The 16,871-nt window shown below is 33.0% G+C and overlaps 1 protein-coding gene across 1 annotated transcript in view; it reads left to right on the top strand.

The window, feature by feature from the left end:
- LOC113521344 (CYFIP-related Rac1 interactor A) overlaps positions 1 to 16,871 on the top strand; it is a 35,592-nt gene that overhangs the window by 12,309 nt on the left and 6,412 nt on the right. Inside the window, exons 2-3 of the mRNA XM_026906866.3 lie at positions 10,320 to 10,451; positions 15,204 to 15,481. Coding sequence (XP_026762667.1) covers positions 10,320 to 10,451; positions 15,204 to 15,481 — 410 coding nt within the window. The remainder of the gene's footprint in view (positions 1 to 10,319; positions 10,452 to 15,203; positions 15,482 to 16,871) is intronic.

Below are 16,871 nucleotides of genomic sequence, written 5' to 3'. Positions count from 1 at the left end.
GTTACAGATAAGTAATATTCATTGCTATGCAGACGACAGTACAGGAGATACATTATATACCGGTCATGCAAGGATCTCGCGGGCACATACCGATGAGTGCCGGAATAGACTTGTGTCTGAAATCGAAACTTCACTATCAAGTTTCGATCTGGGGTGAACAAAATCTTGTCCAATTTAACCCCAAAAAGACACAAGTAATTACAAAAAAGACGCCGTTTGTCGTATCTCCTTTTCAGGGCACTTCCCTCGATCTAGGAATTCTGGGCGTTGATATATCTTGCGACGTCCAGTTTTGCCATCTGGAGGAGAAGGCTATTTCCAAGAAGTTAAGTGCTTAGGGTGAGACGATATTTCATGCCAGAACACCGCCTGAAATTATATAAAGCCCAAGTCAGGCCGCATATGGAATACTGTTCTCACCTGTGGGCAGGAGCGCCACAGTACCAACTCCTTCCGTTAGACCGCATTCAAAGTCGGGCGGCTCGAATTATCGATAGTCAACGCCTTACTGTCCGACTTGATCCACTGAAGCTGCGCAGAGATGTTGCATCTCTGTGCATCTTCTACCGAATTTATCATGGGGAGTGTTCTGAGGAATTGTTCGGATTGATACCTGCTGATTTTCACCACCGTACAACCCGCCACAAACTAAAGTTTCATCCCAATCATCTGGACGAGTGGCGGTCTTCCACCGTGCGTTTTTCAAGGCACTTTCTTCCACGCACAACCATTCTTTGGACTCAACTTCCAGCAGCAGTATTTCCGAACCGATACGACACCATAACCTTCAAGAAAAGAGTACATTCCTTTTTAAAAGGCCGGCAGCACACCTGCAATTGGTGTTGTGGGTGATCATGGGCGGCGGTAGTCACTTACCATCAGGTGAGCCGCATGCTCGTTTGCCCCCTGTGTTGTAAAAAAAAAAAAAAAAAAAAAATTAGTAATTTCAAGACAATAGGGGCGTGAAATCATAATACTTGAAGTTCATTCTCCTCGTAATTTGAGCTAATTCTTCCAAGATAACACGATTATGTATAATCTTGTCAAACACTCGAATTACACCCAGAAGCCCTTTTTATTACCTATTTTAATAATGAGAGCCGTGTAGGACTAAAAGAAATTAGAGACAAGATTAGACTTTTCTGACTTCATAAGGTTATCAATTCATAAATCAGAGGTTATCAATTCACCTATATTTTCTTTATGTGTTTTTAAAGTGATATCTTCGCCAATTATTATTTCTTTTTTTTTTTGTGTCTGTAGGCAGTAACTTTTTTTTATAATTCCTTATGATTTTTTATATGCCATTGTAATATTAAATTATTAAAATCAAACGAAGAAGTTTCAACCTCTTGGACATCACATAAGACATTAAGAAGTTAAATTATGATTCCATTAAAAACTTGGTTAAAAATTACGTTTTCAGTTCATACAATAATTTTTAAACTTTGTGGATTTTCATTGAACAACTTATAAATTTGAATGATATAAATGATTAGCCATTTTAGGCAGTTTCACAACAACTTTATATTTGATTAAGTTTCTGTCTTGTTATACTCAGAAAGTTGTAAGAAAAAAAATAAACATTGTTATTACTAAAAATACATGTTCAAATTATATAAATACGTACGTAAAATTTTAGAATACATTAATATTTGACCAAAAGTGACCACTAAAAGGAAGTTATTACCCGACTGATTTATTAAGATGTGTGTCACAGCTAAACAAAGACAGACAAAAAATACGAGACAACGCCCGCGCGTGTACACTATATTTGCTAGGGTTGTCATAAATATTTTAAAATTGTAAATTACATAGCTATGGTGTCTGTTTACCTTTAAATGGACTGTATGATTGTCTGCCGCTTTTGTAGTATAAAAATATAGGTACATAATGAATACTTCCCGTAATATCTCTGTGCAATTTCGATTGATACAACTTATGCAAATGTTGTCGTTGCTTTCACAAAGTAATTTCACCTAAAAAAAATACAGATCGTGAACCCTATTACACTTTGTGGCCAGCATCTGGACAAAGTTACTGCTCAAATCTCGCAATTGGACGATAAGAGCGTTAATTAAATTAGAGCTCCGATCGCGCGTGATCACTTAATTGTACACAACCGCATGTTATATTGCGCCCGTAATACAGTTAATTTATACATCACTGGCACTAACCTATCGCTGTATGAGAGATGCATATGGAATAGAAATTAACAATTGCTTTGGTGCGCACCGAATTACTACTACTACTGTCTAATTAAGTCTGTTTTTAGGGTACCGTACCTCCAAAAGAAAAAACGGATCCCTTATAAGATCACTTCGTTGTCCATCCATCCATCCGTCCGTCCGTCTGTCTGTCTGTCTGTTAAGACCCTTTTTTTAGGAACGCGTGAAGATATCAAGTTGAAATTGATATCATATACTCAGGTTTGCAATCTCTTAAATCTCTTTTTTTACAAAAAAAATTTACTTGTTGATTTTGTACGGAACCTATTTGCACAAGATCGACTCGCATTTGACCGGCTTTTTTTTAATATAATTCTTATATTAAAGGTAATTATGTTTCAAGCTCGGCTAATTTCGGGACCCTTAATCATGAGCGGTCATCCTGAAGAGCATTGTCGACAAAATACTAGTAATTCAATCCGGTTTTTCTTACAGTTAATACAAGTATAAATTACTAATACCTAAAATTATACTCGTATCTTGACTTGTGTGTTAATTTTGACTTGTCACTGCAACATGCGTTACAGCATGTTGCAAATTTCGGGACCATCCGGAACCCATAGTCATAAGAGACCATGGCACGAACTCGAACCTAATAATACAATTTTTTAATAATAAAATTATTAGATTGATTGACTGATCATCAAAAATCTCTATCAAGTATAGTTTTATTACAATAAAAACTGACACTATTTCATTTTCCCCCATATTAAGGTAAAATAAATTTATTTCTTATGAGTGTAGCCAATTTTTTTTTAATAAGTTTTTTTGGAACTATTGGTTTTCTTCAAATTACATATTGACCATATGCTATGCATCGCTTTTACGCTATAAGAACATGTTCTATATTGGTAGCATTTCCCAAAAAAATATTCCATACCTCACTATGGGGGCAACATAACAGAAGAATGTAGTAGAACTCTTACTAATGTAACTAAATTGTTACTAGACCATGTAAAGAATATGTAAAATAAGAAAAATTAATATAAGAGATCTTAATAAGAGCATAGAAGCCAAAACAATAATTTTTGAAATTTTTGTGTCTGCTTGTCTCTCTATATGTTTATTTTTTTTTATACAACTTAGAATAGTAAAGGAGCTGACGGCCCACCTGATGGAAAGCAGTAACCGTCGCCTATAGACCTGAGCAGTACCATGGACATAACAGAGTATACTGTTTCGCCCATGATACCCTCCATGCGTTGCTATTCCTGAGGATTTAGGTGTTATTCCTCCGTACGTCCGTAGTAGTAAATTCACACCATATCCCACCCTTCAAACCGAAACACAGCCATGCAAACACAACTGCTTTACGGTTGAAACACGAATGGAACAGAGGTACCCAAGCAATCGACTTTTGTACAAAGTCTCCCTCCGGCATCACACAAAACAACTATACCAAATTGGATACGGTTTTGAAATTTAACTTAAAACTGTCTTGTTACGTCACCTAGAAGTGGTCTACTTCATTCTTTTTCTAAAATAAAAAACTAGTAAAATATAAGTAACGTAAATGTAGTTTTGAATTAATAGTATAAAATAAATAAAGACTCATGAAAAAGTAAAGATAGAGACATCACACAAAGGTGTGATGTATGGAAATACATCAAACGTTTGAAAGCAATTTTTTATTGGATCACACCAAACTCAATAACTTCAAACACATTCCAACAGGGAATCATCACGTCACAAACCACATTTACTTAATCGACCAAATGAGGGACCAAATGTTTACTCCTGAGGCGCCGACGTCGTTTCCGGTACTACGATACTAATACTACACAAAACAGAGCTCTTTTTTTTTTAATGGATGATAATGGAATTGTAACTCCGCCTGCGTTTACTGTGTACGCTGGCGGGGCATCAGTAAGGGATGATAAGTGAGAATGAAAAGGTAGGTTAGTTAGTCAATTGTGATGAATACAACTGGAATTCAGCACGATGGTATCCAGGAGGACCATGTGAAGGTCCCCCCTGGATACCATCATGGAGGTGGACAATGTAACTTTTGGTAAAACCTCGACAGTGAGCTCACTCTATAACCTGAGCGTTCGTGGGAAGAAGTATTACTGAAACCGTGCTGTATACGATTATTCAGACTCTAAGGTATGGAAGTAAACTCCCTGTCGCTGGTGAACTGTATAATAATAGTATGGCCGTGGATATCTCATTAAACATTTCTTCTGATCATTCTCATTTGTACAAGCGGTTGAACACGCAGAGTGAGCTATTTGTGAGCCTGGTTTCTTCGACAATTCTTATAGCACGTTACACTCAAGTCAAGAGTTTTTTTTATTTAATGGGTGATAATGGAATGGTAACCGACCGGTGCCACGCCCGCGCTATCGGTATACGCTGGCGAAGCACCAGTGAAGGATAATAGATGAGGATGAAAGCAAATCTGTTAACCCATCGTGACGAATTCCACTAAAATTAACCACAATGGTTTCCAGGGGGAACCGCGTGGAGGTCGACCTGATAGGGTGTATTGCTAGCAATGAGTCAGTTAGACCCCATAACTAACAATCTCTTTCCCCAGTGTCAAAGGGTCAAGCTACAATCTAAGTACCCCCCGCCCATAAGTAAGAGGAATGCTTCATGTAGAACCGAATTTGCGACTATCAAATCAAAGGACTAACTCGAATATGCGAATGTAATATTATCCGCAGAATATCGATACAAATATATACATACTCGCATTTTGTTTATTATCGTCAGTTGGCATCGATATTACTCGATTCGACAACACGGATCGTATCCTTTCCTGCTATTATCTCCCTCGATGTTATAATCTATATATAGATGAAGAATATCGACTCGACATTCAGCCAATATATCTACATTATGGTTCCTTACATGTTTCTATAGATTTATAGTAACGGCGAAAAATATTGTTAGTAGCTAAATTAATAAAAAAGTATTTCCTTCCGACTGCTTAATACTAAGTATTGTGTGTCATTAAATTTGAATGGTTCCTATTATAACAACGTGATTCACGCACGTTGCTTTTAACTAGAGCAGCGGTTCTCAAACTTTTTTTTTTAATAGGGACCAGCAATGTAACCTTATTGATACTGTGTATTTTATTACTGATATTTATAAATAAAAGGTTGTAATTATATTTAGAGGAATGTTTCTCAATCATGTTTTTGAATGAAATTTTAACATAACAGAATACTTTTTATCCTAATTCACACTATAGTGATATAATAATATTGTTAAACTACTATTAAATAACTCCTATGGAGTTCGAAACCATTCGAACAATCCCGATTTTTAATACGAAAGTAAAACCGATGAAATAATTACAATATTATTAAACTATCATCAATTTTTTTATGTTAAATTTTGAAATTTCAAAGTAGAATACGAATAGATATGTAGTAATTACAATATATATATATATATATATATATATATATATATATATATATATATATATATATATATATATATATATATATATATAACAGCTTTACAACAACACAACAGCAACACTTTAAATAGATATTTAAATATTGACAGCCAGTATACAGGTTGATTCATTATAAATGTTCTTAAATATAATTATACCTTTATGTTAAAAGGACTCCAAAATACTATATATTGCGTCATGGCAGTCGATAACCATAGTAATAATATATCTACTTACACTGCTCTGGATGACTATAAAAATACGTTGAAACTGTTTCGCCACGTCTCGCCTCGTGATTCAGTATCTATGACTCACTCACGTTGAATAAAATTTTTTACCAGCTACGATAAATTAAGATTAAATTAAAAAGTATATTATATTTATATTAGGTATAAATGTACTTATAATCTTTATTATTAAATTTTAATTTTTTCAATAGTTAATTTATGTACAAAGTAATTGTATACGTTATGGAAATAAAATAACAAGTATTTAGAGAATTCATATTGAAGCTTATCGAAGTCTGACAACGTGGATATTATCTATCAGTTTTCAAAAATAATCCAACAATTTTCTGTATTTATGAACAATTTTTTGGAAAGTGATCTGATAGCGAACTCTCATACACGTAGTAGCAATGATGTCTCTATTGATTGACTCATCTGCCACCCTAGTATTAGTTTTTACCATTTTCCATCAGATTACTCAATACATAGCCCAATATATAGCAATATAGCTTGTTTGTCATTCTAAGTTACATAAAAGAAATATATCGTCACAATAATTTCTTTAAAACAATTAAAACGCGTCAACGAACAATGAAATGTTACACATTTAAAATATTTTAATTAGTTAATTCAAATTCATTACAAATTCATTCATTTAAATGTTCTCAGAAGTATAATTTATATACTTTTCTATGATCGAGGTAAACGCACATAAATCGGATATCTATTACCTAGTCTATTTAAAATGCTATATATTTTGTGAAAAAGTAGGATTATTACGAGTTCCTTCTTAAACATTTCGATGGAAGTCTGTTAACACCTGTTCGTCCTACTTCATTGTGAATTATAAATGCATAGAAAACACTTACTTTTATTATAAACTTTGAGAAATGAAAATTAAATGCCATAACATAATTACGATCAAGGTAGATAAGATATATACTATAACATACAATGTGTTTAATTAGCATAATTTTAAAATAATTTACAAAAAAATACTATTTTCCTCAAACAAACATTGGAAAAGATGTTCAGTTCATGAAAGTGACCCCCAAATATATATATATAAAAAAAAAGAAAATATATTTTGAACCTTACGTTAATAACCTATTACGTCAGGGGCACGGATCTCTCTCCATTAAAAAAGGATACAATTATACGGCTGAAATCAAAACCATTAGCAACCTTTTTTAAAACATTTCCTACTCGTGAATTTGAACATTATTTCCAAAGGAACATGGATCGAAAAACGACAAAAAATTCCTAATACAGACCTATACAAACTTGTCAGCTGGACACTTTTTAATCATTTTATACTAAATTGATCACGTAACCACGCAATTAAATGAGAAGTTTTAATGTTATTTTCTTGTTTTAACTTAATTCTGTACAAATAGTTCTTAATTTTTACGAATAATATCAATAGTTTTCTCCTTTCTATACTTAACCAAAAATATTCTTAATTTTTTTTTAGTTATTGCCATTCCTTGGTAACTAGAACGTATTTGTAAAATTTTATAGTTCTAAAAGTTTAAGAAAAAATTAGCGTTTGTAGATCAGTCAAAACATTTCATGTCTTACAAGTAAATATACATAATAGTTCAAAAGTCGATTGCTTGGGTAAAGCAGTTGTGTTTGCGTGGCTGTGTATCAGTTTGAAGGGAAGGGATATGGCGTGAATTTACAGGGTACAGAGGAATAATATCTGAGTCCTCAGATCAACGCATGGGGGTATCAAAACATATTCATGTCATGGTACAAGTACTTTTCATCAGGTGGGCCGTCATTATTGCCATTCTAGATTCTTAAACATGATATTTTTATAACGTCTCATCACAAGCGTGAAAAAGTACCAAAGATTGAAATAATACTAAATAAAAGACAGAATCTGCTTTTGGATTTATGCTAAAACTTCTTTAACATTATTAAAAATGCCTATTATAATTTTATTATAAAAAAAAGTGTTATCGGAATAAAATAAATCCTCAGATTAAGCATACGGATCTTGCGTGACTGACGGCGGGCGACGGTTCGCTGAATTCGTGAATAAAATGTTTTCGTGCCGAATACATTTTCATAATATCGCCTCACATTTGTTATGGGGACAATATATTTGTGTTGTTTTGCTTACAATTTTTTAGGCCACTCATTAACTATTCATTTCTATGATCGATTGTGTTAACTCGCAGCGTCGACGCGAAACGTTTATTAAGTGTTTTTTTTTTTTTTATTTTTTATTAATGTTTCCCTAACGTAAATAATTGTATAACTAATATCACGTTTTTTTTTTTAATTTTATTTAGGAAACAATTTCTTATTACACTTAGTATATATATATATAAATGACATAATCATCAAAGTTTCCACAAAATAGAGCATATTTACCATTGAATAGACAGAAATACCAAATACCCACTTAATAAAAAGCAATGCAATATGGCAAAGGTAAGGGAATGAAGCAATTATAAATACATAATTAGATGTAGATAACTTCTCTCAGATATTTCTTGTAGGCAAGGATTTTACAGTTAAACAGATCTATACTAGTATATTTAATATTATAATTATTGCAAGATTTGAACAAAAATGTATTTCTAACATATTTTGTTTTTATATTGGGTACAAAGAAAAAGTTCTGAAGGCGTAAACCCTTCTGTGAATATCTAATATTAATATTATTTAACAAGAATGGGGACTCTAAATAATTATTAATAATGTTATATAAAAATATGTTTAAAATATTGAATTTGCAGTTAGGTAAAGGGCGCATAAAATGCCGTCTAAAGAAGATTCTTCGAATTTGTTCTTATTTTAAGGACGTCCGAACGTCTGAGCGAAAGTTTTATTTTTGTTATCTTTCTAGGTATTTTAAATATCCAATATTCTTTTAAACTTTTGTTTTTATTGTATGTCAAAATCTGGATCAAATATTCGGTTTTATATTTTGTTACCAGTAATTTATTTATTATACAAATGATAAATAAAAAAACATTTGTATAAAATATACTATTATACAAATGTTTATACACGTGCCACTGGGTTTCTAATGGATGATGATAGAATGGTAACCCTGCCTACGTTAACGGTATACGCTGGCGGGGCACCAGTGAAGGATAATAGGTAAGAACGAAAAGGCAGGTCAGTTAGCCCATCGTGATGAATTCACCTGAAATTCAGCACGATAATTTTCAGAGGTAACCACGTGAAAGTCCACCTGACAAGTTATATTGCTAGTAATGCGACTGGTAGTCCGCATTACTAACAACCCCTCCCCCCACTGGGTTGTACTTACAACATTTCTATACTTACAACCTATCGTTCTGTTTTATAAACAGGAACTGAACGATCGAAATAATTGATATTTGTTCCCAATCGGCCGATGTAAGCTAATCGACTAAATCACAATGGCTTCCTGACATTGTTTAAAAAGTATACACATTGGACTCCGGTTTCGTTAACAGTGTTAGTGTTAGTTTATTAAGTGGCATATATTATACATATATAATAAAATATGAAAGTAACTATTACCCTTTGATAATCCTTATAAGTAACCATTTGGCAATTTAATTGAAATTATAAATATTCTAAATTAAAAAAAATATTGAACTGGCATGAAGATAATATATCGTACTCTGTTTTAATCTTCATCATTTCAGTAATTTACAGTCCACTGCTAAAAATAGTCCTTCCCGCTGACTGTGATGTATATGGGATAGGATTCTATAGTCTATTAGGAATAGTCCTGAGGCACCCACATCTATTGACTAAATCCTCAAATATGTTGCAACACATTTGAGGTCGCCCATTTGGGAGTCGCCATTCTATACATTTTATCTCCATCGATTGTCGGTACCTCGAGCTGTGTGAATCTATCTCCTAGATTATATATATTCTTTATTGCACTAAAACATACAGTAACAACAATAAGTTAATAACAATGTTAGCAAAGGCGAACTTATCTCTAAAAGAGATTTCTTCCAGTCAACCTAGCGCAGTGGCATAGGAAGTAGTGAATGGGCAGTAGTAATGCAAAACAGAAATTAAAATAAATATTTACATAAACTATAAATAATTTTATATATACATTAGCACACTATTAGATTACCACATTAGGTACTATTTACAGTATTAAAAGTAACCGGCTGAGAAGTACTACATATTACAAAGGATAAAGGGTCGTAAGTAATAGGGACAAATTCCATTTTGATCTATAAAAAATGTACAAATTACAAGTCGAATTTATTTTTTATTCTTTCTTTATTCTTTATTTTACACAAAAAGTAATTGAAATAGAAAAAAAACAAAAATAATATGAGAAAAACTGACAATTTATTAGTAGTTACAGTCCGTATACGTGTGTACCAATCGACTTAAATGTTATTGTTATAAATTAATAAATAAAATGTCTTTACTGAATTAAAAAAAATAATAGATCCTTTTTCTTTACAGGTAGTTCCTCGACTACTGGGATCTTTGGTGGGTGGTTCCATGAGCCCCACGCAGCACCTCGAACAGCAACAGGCTCTAGTGAAACAATTCGCTGAAATATTAGAATTCGTCCTCAAATTTGACGAGTACAAAGTAAGTATAATTTGGTCCTCCACATATTTTTCCACCAATATTTTTTTTGTTTGTTGTATTACGCATATTGAACGGGTAGGTATAAAAATAATTAAATAGGTACTTTTAATTATAATCAAATGTTTATCCTTATCTTATTACAAAATACTAGATAATTAATGGAGTATTTTGAGCTGTCATTTAACCGACTTCAAAAAAGAGAAGATTCTATGTGCTACTGTATATATATATTTTTTATTGAAGTATATTAAAAGTAAAAAAAACATTTCGGTAGGTACAATACACATTCTATGCCAATACTATTTATAACTGCATATTTTTACTTTCGACAATAAAATAAAAAGAAAAAAATACTTAAAAATCGCTTTATAAATATTCTTCTATAAAAATTATTATCTCCAAAAAAAAAAAACAATTATATCGATGATTGCCTGAGATAAATTTTGGGACCCACATTTCGATGCCCGTTCCAATCGTCTTGAACGCGTGCGACCTTCTATTGTGATACCCAACTGAAATCTGGAATATAAGAATCTATTGTCTTTGAAACGTGTAGCTGAAATGGACAATAGTCATCGTTACAATGGCTCCAAAATGTAAAGAACTATCTATCAAAATACAACGTATGTTTTATTATTATTATTTGGCCATATACATCAGGGAAGCTCTAGATGGAGTATCGAATGACAAATAACGCCCCACAAAATGATCGACAAAGGTAACATAAATTCTTCTGATTATCCCATTCTGAATGCATATGACACAAACAATTTTATATATTATACGCGGGTTGTAAATATAGCAAAATACTATTATGTAAACAAGAATTAATGTCGTCAGGACTCGCGTATCTAACATTGAATAATGACTGGACAATTGCTTCTGAGCCCTTTTGACCCCAACCTTGGCGTGTCATTGCTCCGTTACGAGCAGTAACGCAGAGTGGTAACAAAAGGAGTTATATCACTTACTCGTTTCCGGCTATAATGATTATTCATATTTATTTTATTCAGTCGGGAATAACGAATAAGATGACGACCCTTCTAACGGCAAGTGTTAACAAACATGGACATCGTATAATCCTGCACCGCCTTTAACGAATGCCACTCCTGAGAAAATTATTCTATCACATCAGAGTCGCTAACATTACACTGGGTATTTTACCCTTCAGGGCCAAAGAACATGGCACTTGCTTCTTGACAAAAGTGGATATTTCCACTGCCACTGTAATTTTCAATAAAATCACTACGCGAACCCTCAATTTTCGCCCGACTTCGAATCTTACAAAACATAGTACCACCAGTCTATTAATTTGAAGTACTATTTCATTGATAAATTAGGTTTATTCCTAGTTTTGGAGTTTGTAGAAACGATAGTCTTTTTGAAATGGCAAATCACTCGCTTTCACCTCCACAACTTAATAACCTCTATAACTTTATATGGAAATAATTATCATTAGATTGGATTAGATGTTGCCAACCAGAGGGCCTCTCTATAATATTAGAAGAGTATCCTTGAACGATGAAGGCTACCGATTACAGCAGTATCTAATAAAACTAATCTTGAACCTGGGCGTGCCCAGGAGGCTTATAGCCTATTAACACAATTCCGTAGATAAGTTTCCCTTTAAACAACGGCCTTATCAAGCATGTAACAACTGTACTAATAATATTTTATAATTTTATCTTTATATTTTCTATTATCAACAAAAGAGGAGAAGAAAAGTAAACAATTCTATTTTAATATGTTTATGCTTTAGGAATGTCTCTCCTGTTTTTTACAGTACTTTAGAAGACCTCACATACTCCATTTCCGTAAAGCTAGAGTGTAAAAATTAAAATTTTTATTATTTTATTTTCATCATCTTATGATCTGTGGTTAGGTTTTATTCAATTCAATCTTTTGTTGACAAAAGAAATGATACGAAAGGTATCTATTATTCTAATCAGAGATTTGTTTATAAATATTATTATTGTATTGTGTGAACGTTATTGTATAATATCAAAATATTTATTACAACTGTCACCCAACATCCAGATATCTGAAGTAATTTATTGTATGCGTATAATAAACGATTAACATTTCATGAAACTAAATTTAAGAAAATATTATTTGCAATATTGTATACGAGGATATAATGAATGAATTGAAACAACTTGTTTTCACTAAAGACAAAGTTCTCTTCTTATTTTAAGTAAACTTTTACTAATATCTCATTAGTAAAAGTTAACTTAAAACTCACAAGGGATCTATCTACCGTTAAATGAAATTCCGAATTTTCGGATTGAATTTCGTGTTTTTGTTCATAGCAAAATTGGAATTTAACATTTCGTTCATCATAAATCCTACCATAATAGTTCAACATTTGTAATGTTTTTGCAAGCTATTTATTATGTAATTTTCACATTAAATTTGTTTCATTCCGTCCCGAAATTTCGGAAAATATTTCATTATAGGCCCTCTAGTTTCTTCCTGTAAGAGCAAAATATTAGCCTGCTATTCTCTAATTGACCGAATGATTTTCTATAGTTTTATTTGGAGTTTTCCATGTCTTCCACTAGTTTATTGTGCTTTATTTTCTTAGTCGCCTTTTACGACAACCTGAGGATGAAAAGGAGTGATGATACATTGTATTCTTATTTCTAATGGCTATTTTATTAACAATTCCAACGTTATAGTATATTAATATTAGGTACTTAATTGTTTAGCATCCACCTAGAATATTAGTCACCAGCCACTGTATACTCTAATAAGGTTAACGAATCGATCAGCAAAATTGGCATTGTACGAGGTCTGTCCGGAAAGTTCGTATAAAAGTGTTCTGGAATGCGAGAAAGAGGAGTGGGGAGGCCAGGTAAGCGCAGGACCCCTTCCTTATGTCCCTAACAATGCTTCAGTTCTGGTCTGACCGCCGTGCGGTGCGAACTGGCTTGTCACGCCATCTGTGAAGTTACCTCTTAACGAAACCCCGTCGGCATGGAGCCCGCTTCCGTTGAAGAGCAGAGCGTCGTAATCAAGTTTCTCTCGAAAATCGGCAAGAATGGCCGTGAAAGCAAAGAGTGGAAGACATCCGGGGAACCACGAACAAAAAAATCAAGAAAATCCCGCTCAAATGTCAAGACAATGTTGATTGTTTTTTTCGATGTTCGGGGGATTGTCCATCAAGAATTCGTCCCTCCAGGCCAGACAGTTGATGGAAAATTCTACGTCGATGTGCTCATGCTATTCGTCCAGAATTGGCGCGAGAGGGGCGTTGGATTCTTCACCACGACAATGCCCCTGCCCACACCTCTCTTGTTGTCCGTGAGTTTTTGAGTAAAAATTCCATTACGGTGACCGAACACCCCCCTATTCGCCGGATTTGGCCCCGTGTGACTTCTTCTTGTTCCCAAAAACCAAATTGGTACTTCGGGGGCGGCATTTGGGGGACATAAATGAGATAAAAAAAGCTACGACGGGGCATATGAGAAACCTACAACCAGAGGACTTTCAACTAGCCTTCTCACAGTGGAAACGGCGTTGGCACAAGTGCATTATGTCACAGGGGGAGTACTTTGAAGGGGATAAAATTGATTTACCTGAATAATTGTAAAATAAAATTTTTAAAAAACTTTTATACGTACTTTCCGGACAAACCTCGTATAGAAAGCGAGGCTTGGCTGACCTTTAGTGAGTCATGATGTTGTGTCGTGTATCTCTCTATTACTCGAAATGAATACAAATATCTACAAAATATAAATAATAAAGAAGTTTTTACGAAGTTAATCATATGGACAAAAGTAGATCAAGTCATCAACAGTGACCAAAAATTGGCAAGCTGTTTTAAGTTTATGATGACCATAAAAAAAAAAGAAATTTTATGCAATTCATTGGTTTTATAAAAATTAAAAGGGTCTACTATTGTATTATGTGGGATTACCGGAAGAGGTATTTTTAGCTATTTCCAAAACAAGAAATTTCACAATTCGCCTGTATTTTGTGTTGAACAATTTTGCAAATTCTGAATCTATTTTAGCAACTCTTTTTGCAATCGATGAGATTTATTGCTATGTTTCTCGGAGCAAAACCTAGTTATGTCGAATATTGACGTTGTAAATCGTGTACATTTCCCCTAGACATTTTGGGATCAAATGTGTCAATTTACTGGGCGTCTCACTGATTTTAAGTTGTTGTCATGCAGTTATCTTACATAGTCAAGTAAATCAGTATCTAATTTGTTAAGTAGTACAAATTCTATTCTGATTATGAAATTTTACAGTATTTGACATAAATTTACAAACAGTAGGTATAATTTTATTTTGTTTTTCTAGATCAAATGTTATCAGGCTAATAAAAAAAATATTGGGCCGGCCTAAATTGTGTTAAAATCGTAATTTCGCTTGCTTTGGGCTTTGAGAATGTCTGCAAATATTAATCAAGAATTTCAAAGAACAACTGAAATTTTTACTAATGAAAAGCTTTAGATCGGTATGGATATGGTAGCTTTTCATTGTCACCGTAGGTGCTTATAACAATTATTGTTTGCTCTAATAAATAATAGCTGCTATAAATGTTACAATGGTGAAAAAACTAATGAGAGTTGACAGTTCAATAATACTTATTTTTATAATTTTATTATGTGATTCAATTATTAAAATTTGCTACATATATGCAAATTAGTGCGCAAAATCAATATGCATTGTATGTATGTTGATATTGCATTATTAACTTGCACAGATTTAAATGATATTTGATGTCATTTCTTTTTTGCAGATGAAAACACCGGCCATACAGAACGACTTCAGTTACTACAGAAGAAGCGTATCGCGTGGTGGCGTTATCAACTCAGATCTGCCCCCAGGGGAGGAGCCCCATATAAGCGCAGAAGTTGCCAACAGAATGTCTCTATTTTATGCACAAGCTACGCCTATGCTAAAAGTCCTCTCAGAGGCAACGAGCCAGTTCGTCAACGACAATCAACAGGATCTCGAGAATACTACAGAAACGCTGAGCACCATGGCTAAAGTCTGTTTGAGGATGTTAGAAAATCCGTGAGTATATGTTTACACTATATCCCTATTTGAAGATTGAAATATTAAAATCAAGAAGGTTGGCATTTATTCCGAAATTACAAATCTAAATGTTCGGATCAAAATAATACTAGATCAAAAAATATTTACCTACAATGAGGTTCGTAGTAGAAATTACTGGAATTTCTACCGACATTTCAAATTTGCCATTATTCAGATATAGATTTCTTTTTAAATAAATTGTGGCCTCACTGCAAAGCCAGAAACTACGCTAAATACGAAGGAATGCCAACAGTTCTCGTGATTAGACTAGGCACTTTAGACGATTGTTTATTCCATTTTAAAATAAATTATGTATGTTTATAACAACCGCTACTGAAATGTAAAGAATGTTTTTTTTTTTTTATATTTGAAGCTTTTTACTTATTTTGTGTTTTTCCTGATTTTATTTCGTCTAACCGTAAATTTGAAATTTAACTGCTTTTATCTGATTAAACTGATGTGTTAATTACTAAAATATCAAATCGAGCATAACGGATTTCATTGAAATTATATTAATTCCGGTTATCCAAATTATTCTAGGGGTCTACATACTAAGAAATGCGAGATCCAAGGTTTCGGATGTTTTAGTATCCTCGGGCACAGATAAGTTTGAGTCCCTGGAATTCTTATTAATGATTGACTCTCGAGCTATTTAATTATATTTAGGCAAACTCGGGAGCAATATACTTAATTGTAAGAATCTAACTACCTATTTTATATGAAGCCCGAAGAGGTAGCATGATAATATTTGATCTATGCATCTACATGATAAAGATATCAATTGTGTTTTGATAAGGAATCATATCGTGAAGTATTAATCAAGATCTACTTTATATATGCGACTTTATACTATTAGTTATCGGTCGGAAAAAATAGAAAACCATAATGGGTTTAGACCGTAAGAACAAAATCAAAAGTATGTTATGCAATAAATATATATTCTGCAGGCGCTTACATTTATCAAATAACAAAATAGCGTATATTCTCTTATTGAATTCAAAATAATCTACATAAATGTTATTTTTAGACTTTCGTTTTTTATTAACATTATGAAAACTATGAAGTACATAACAAACATTTTAAAAGCTTTTAAAAAAGTATCAGTTAAGCCATTTTACTTATGGTAATTTACTTGTTCGAGTATGTTTAATTTTTTGTGCCCCTTATGATTACATTTTAGTGTACATTGTATCTACCATATTTTGCTTCACCTTGACTACATTTACCATCGAATCTATTTTTTAGGCAACAACTAGAGCTATTTCTATCTATTGCTTACATGAATTAAGGTATATTACCCAAAAAGTGCTTTTAATATCGAAACCTAAACAAATCACCCCATACCGGGCAACTGTTGCGAAAAACATTA

This window comes from Galleria mellonella, unplaced genomic scaffold (genome assembly GCF_026898425.1).
Source record: "Galleria mellonella isolate WM207_F2 unplaced genomic scaffold, CSIRO_AGI_GalMel_v1 utg55, whole genome shotgun sequence".
Taxonomy (NCBI): domain Eukaryota; kingdom Metazoa; phylum Arthropoda; class Insecta; order Lepidoptera; family Pyralidae; genus Galleria; species Galleria mellonella.
This window is presented reverse-complemented; position numbering and strand designations above follow the sequence as displayed.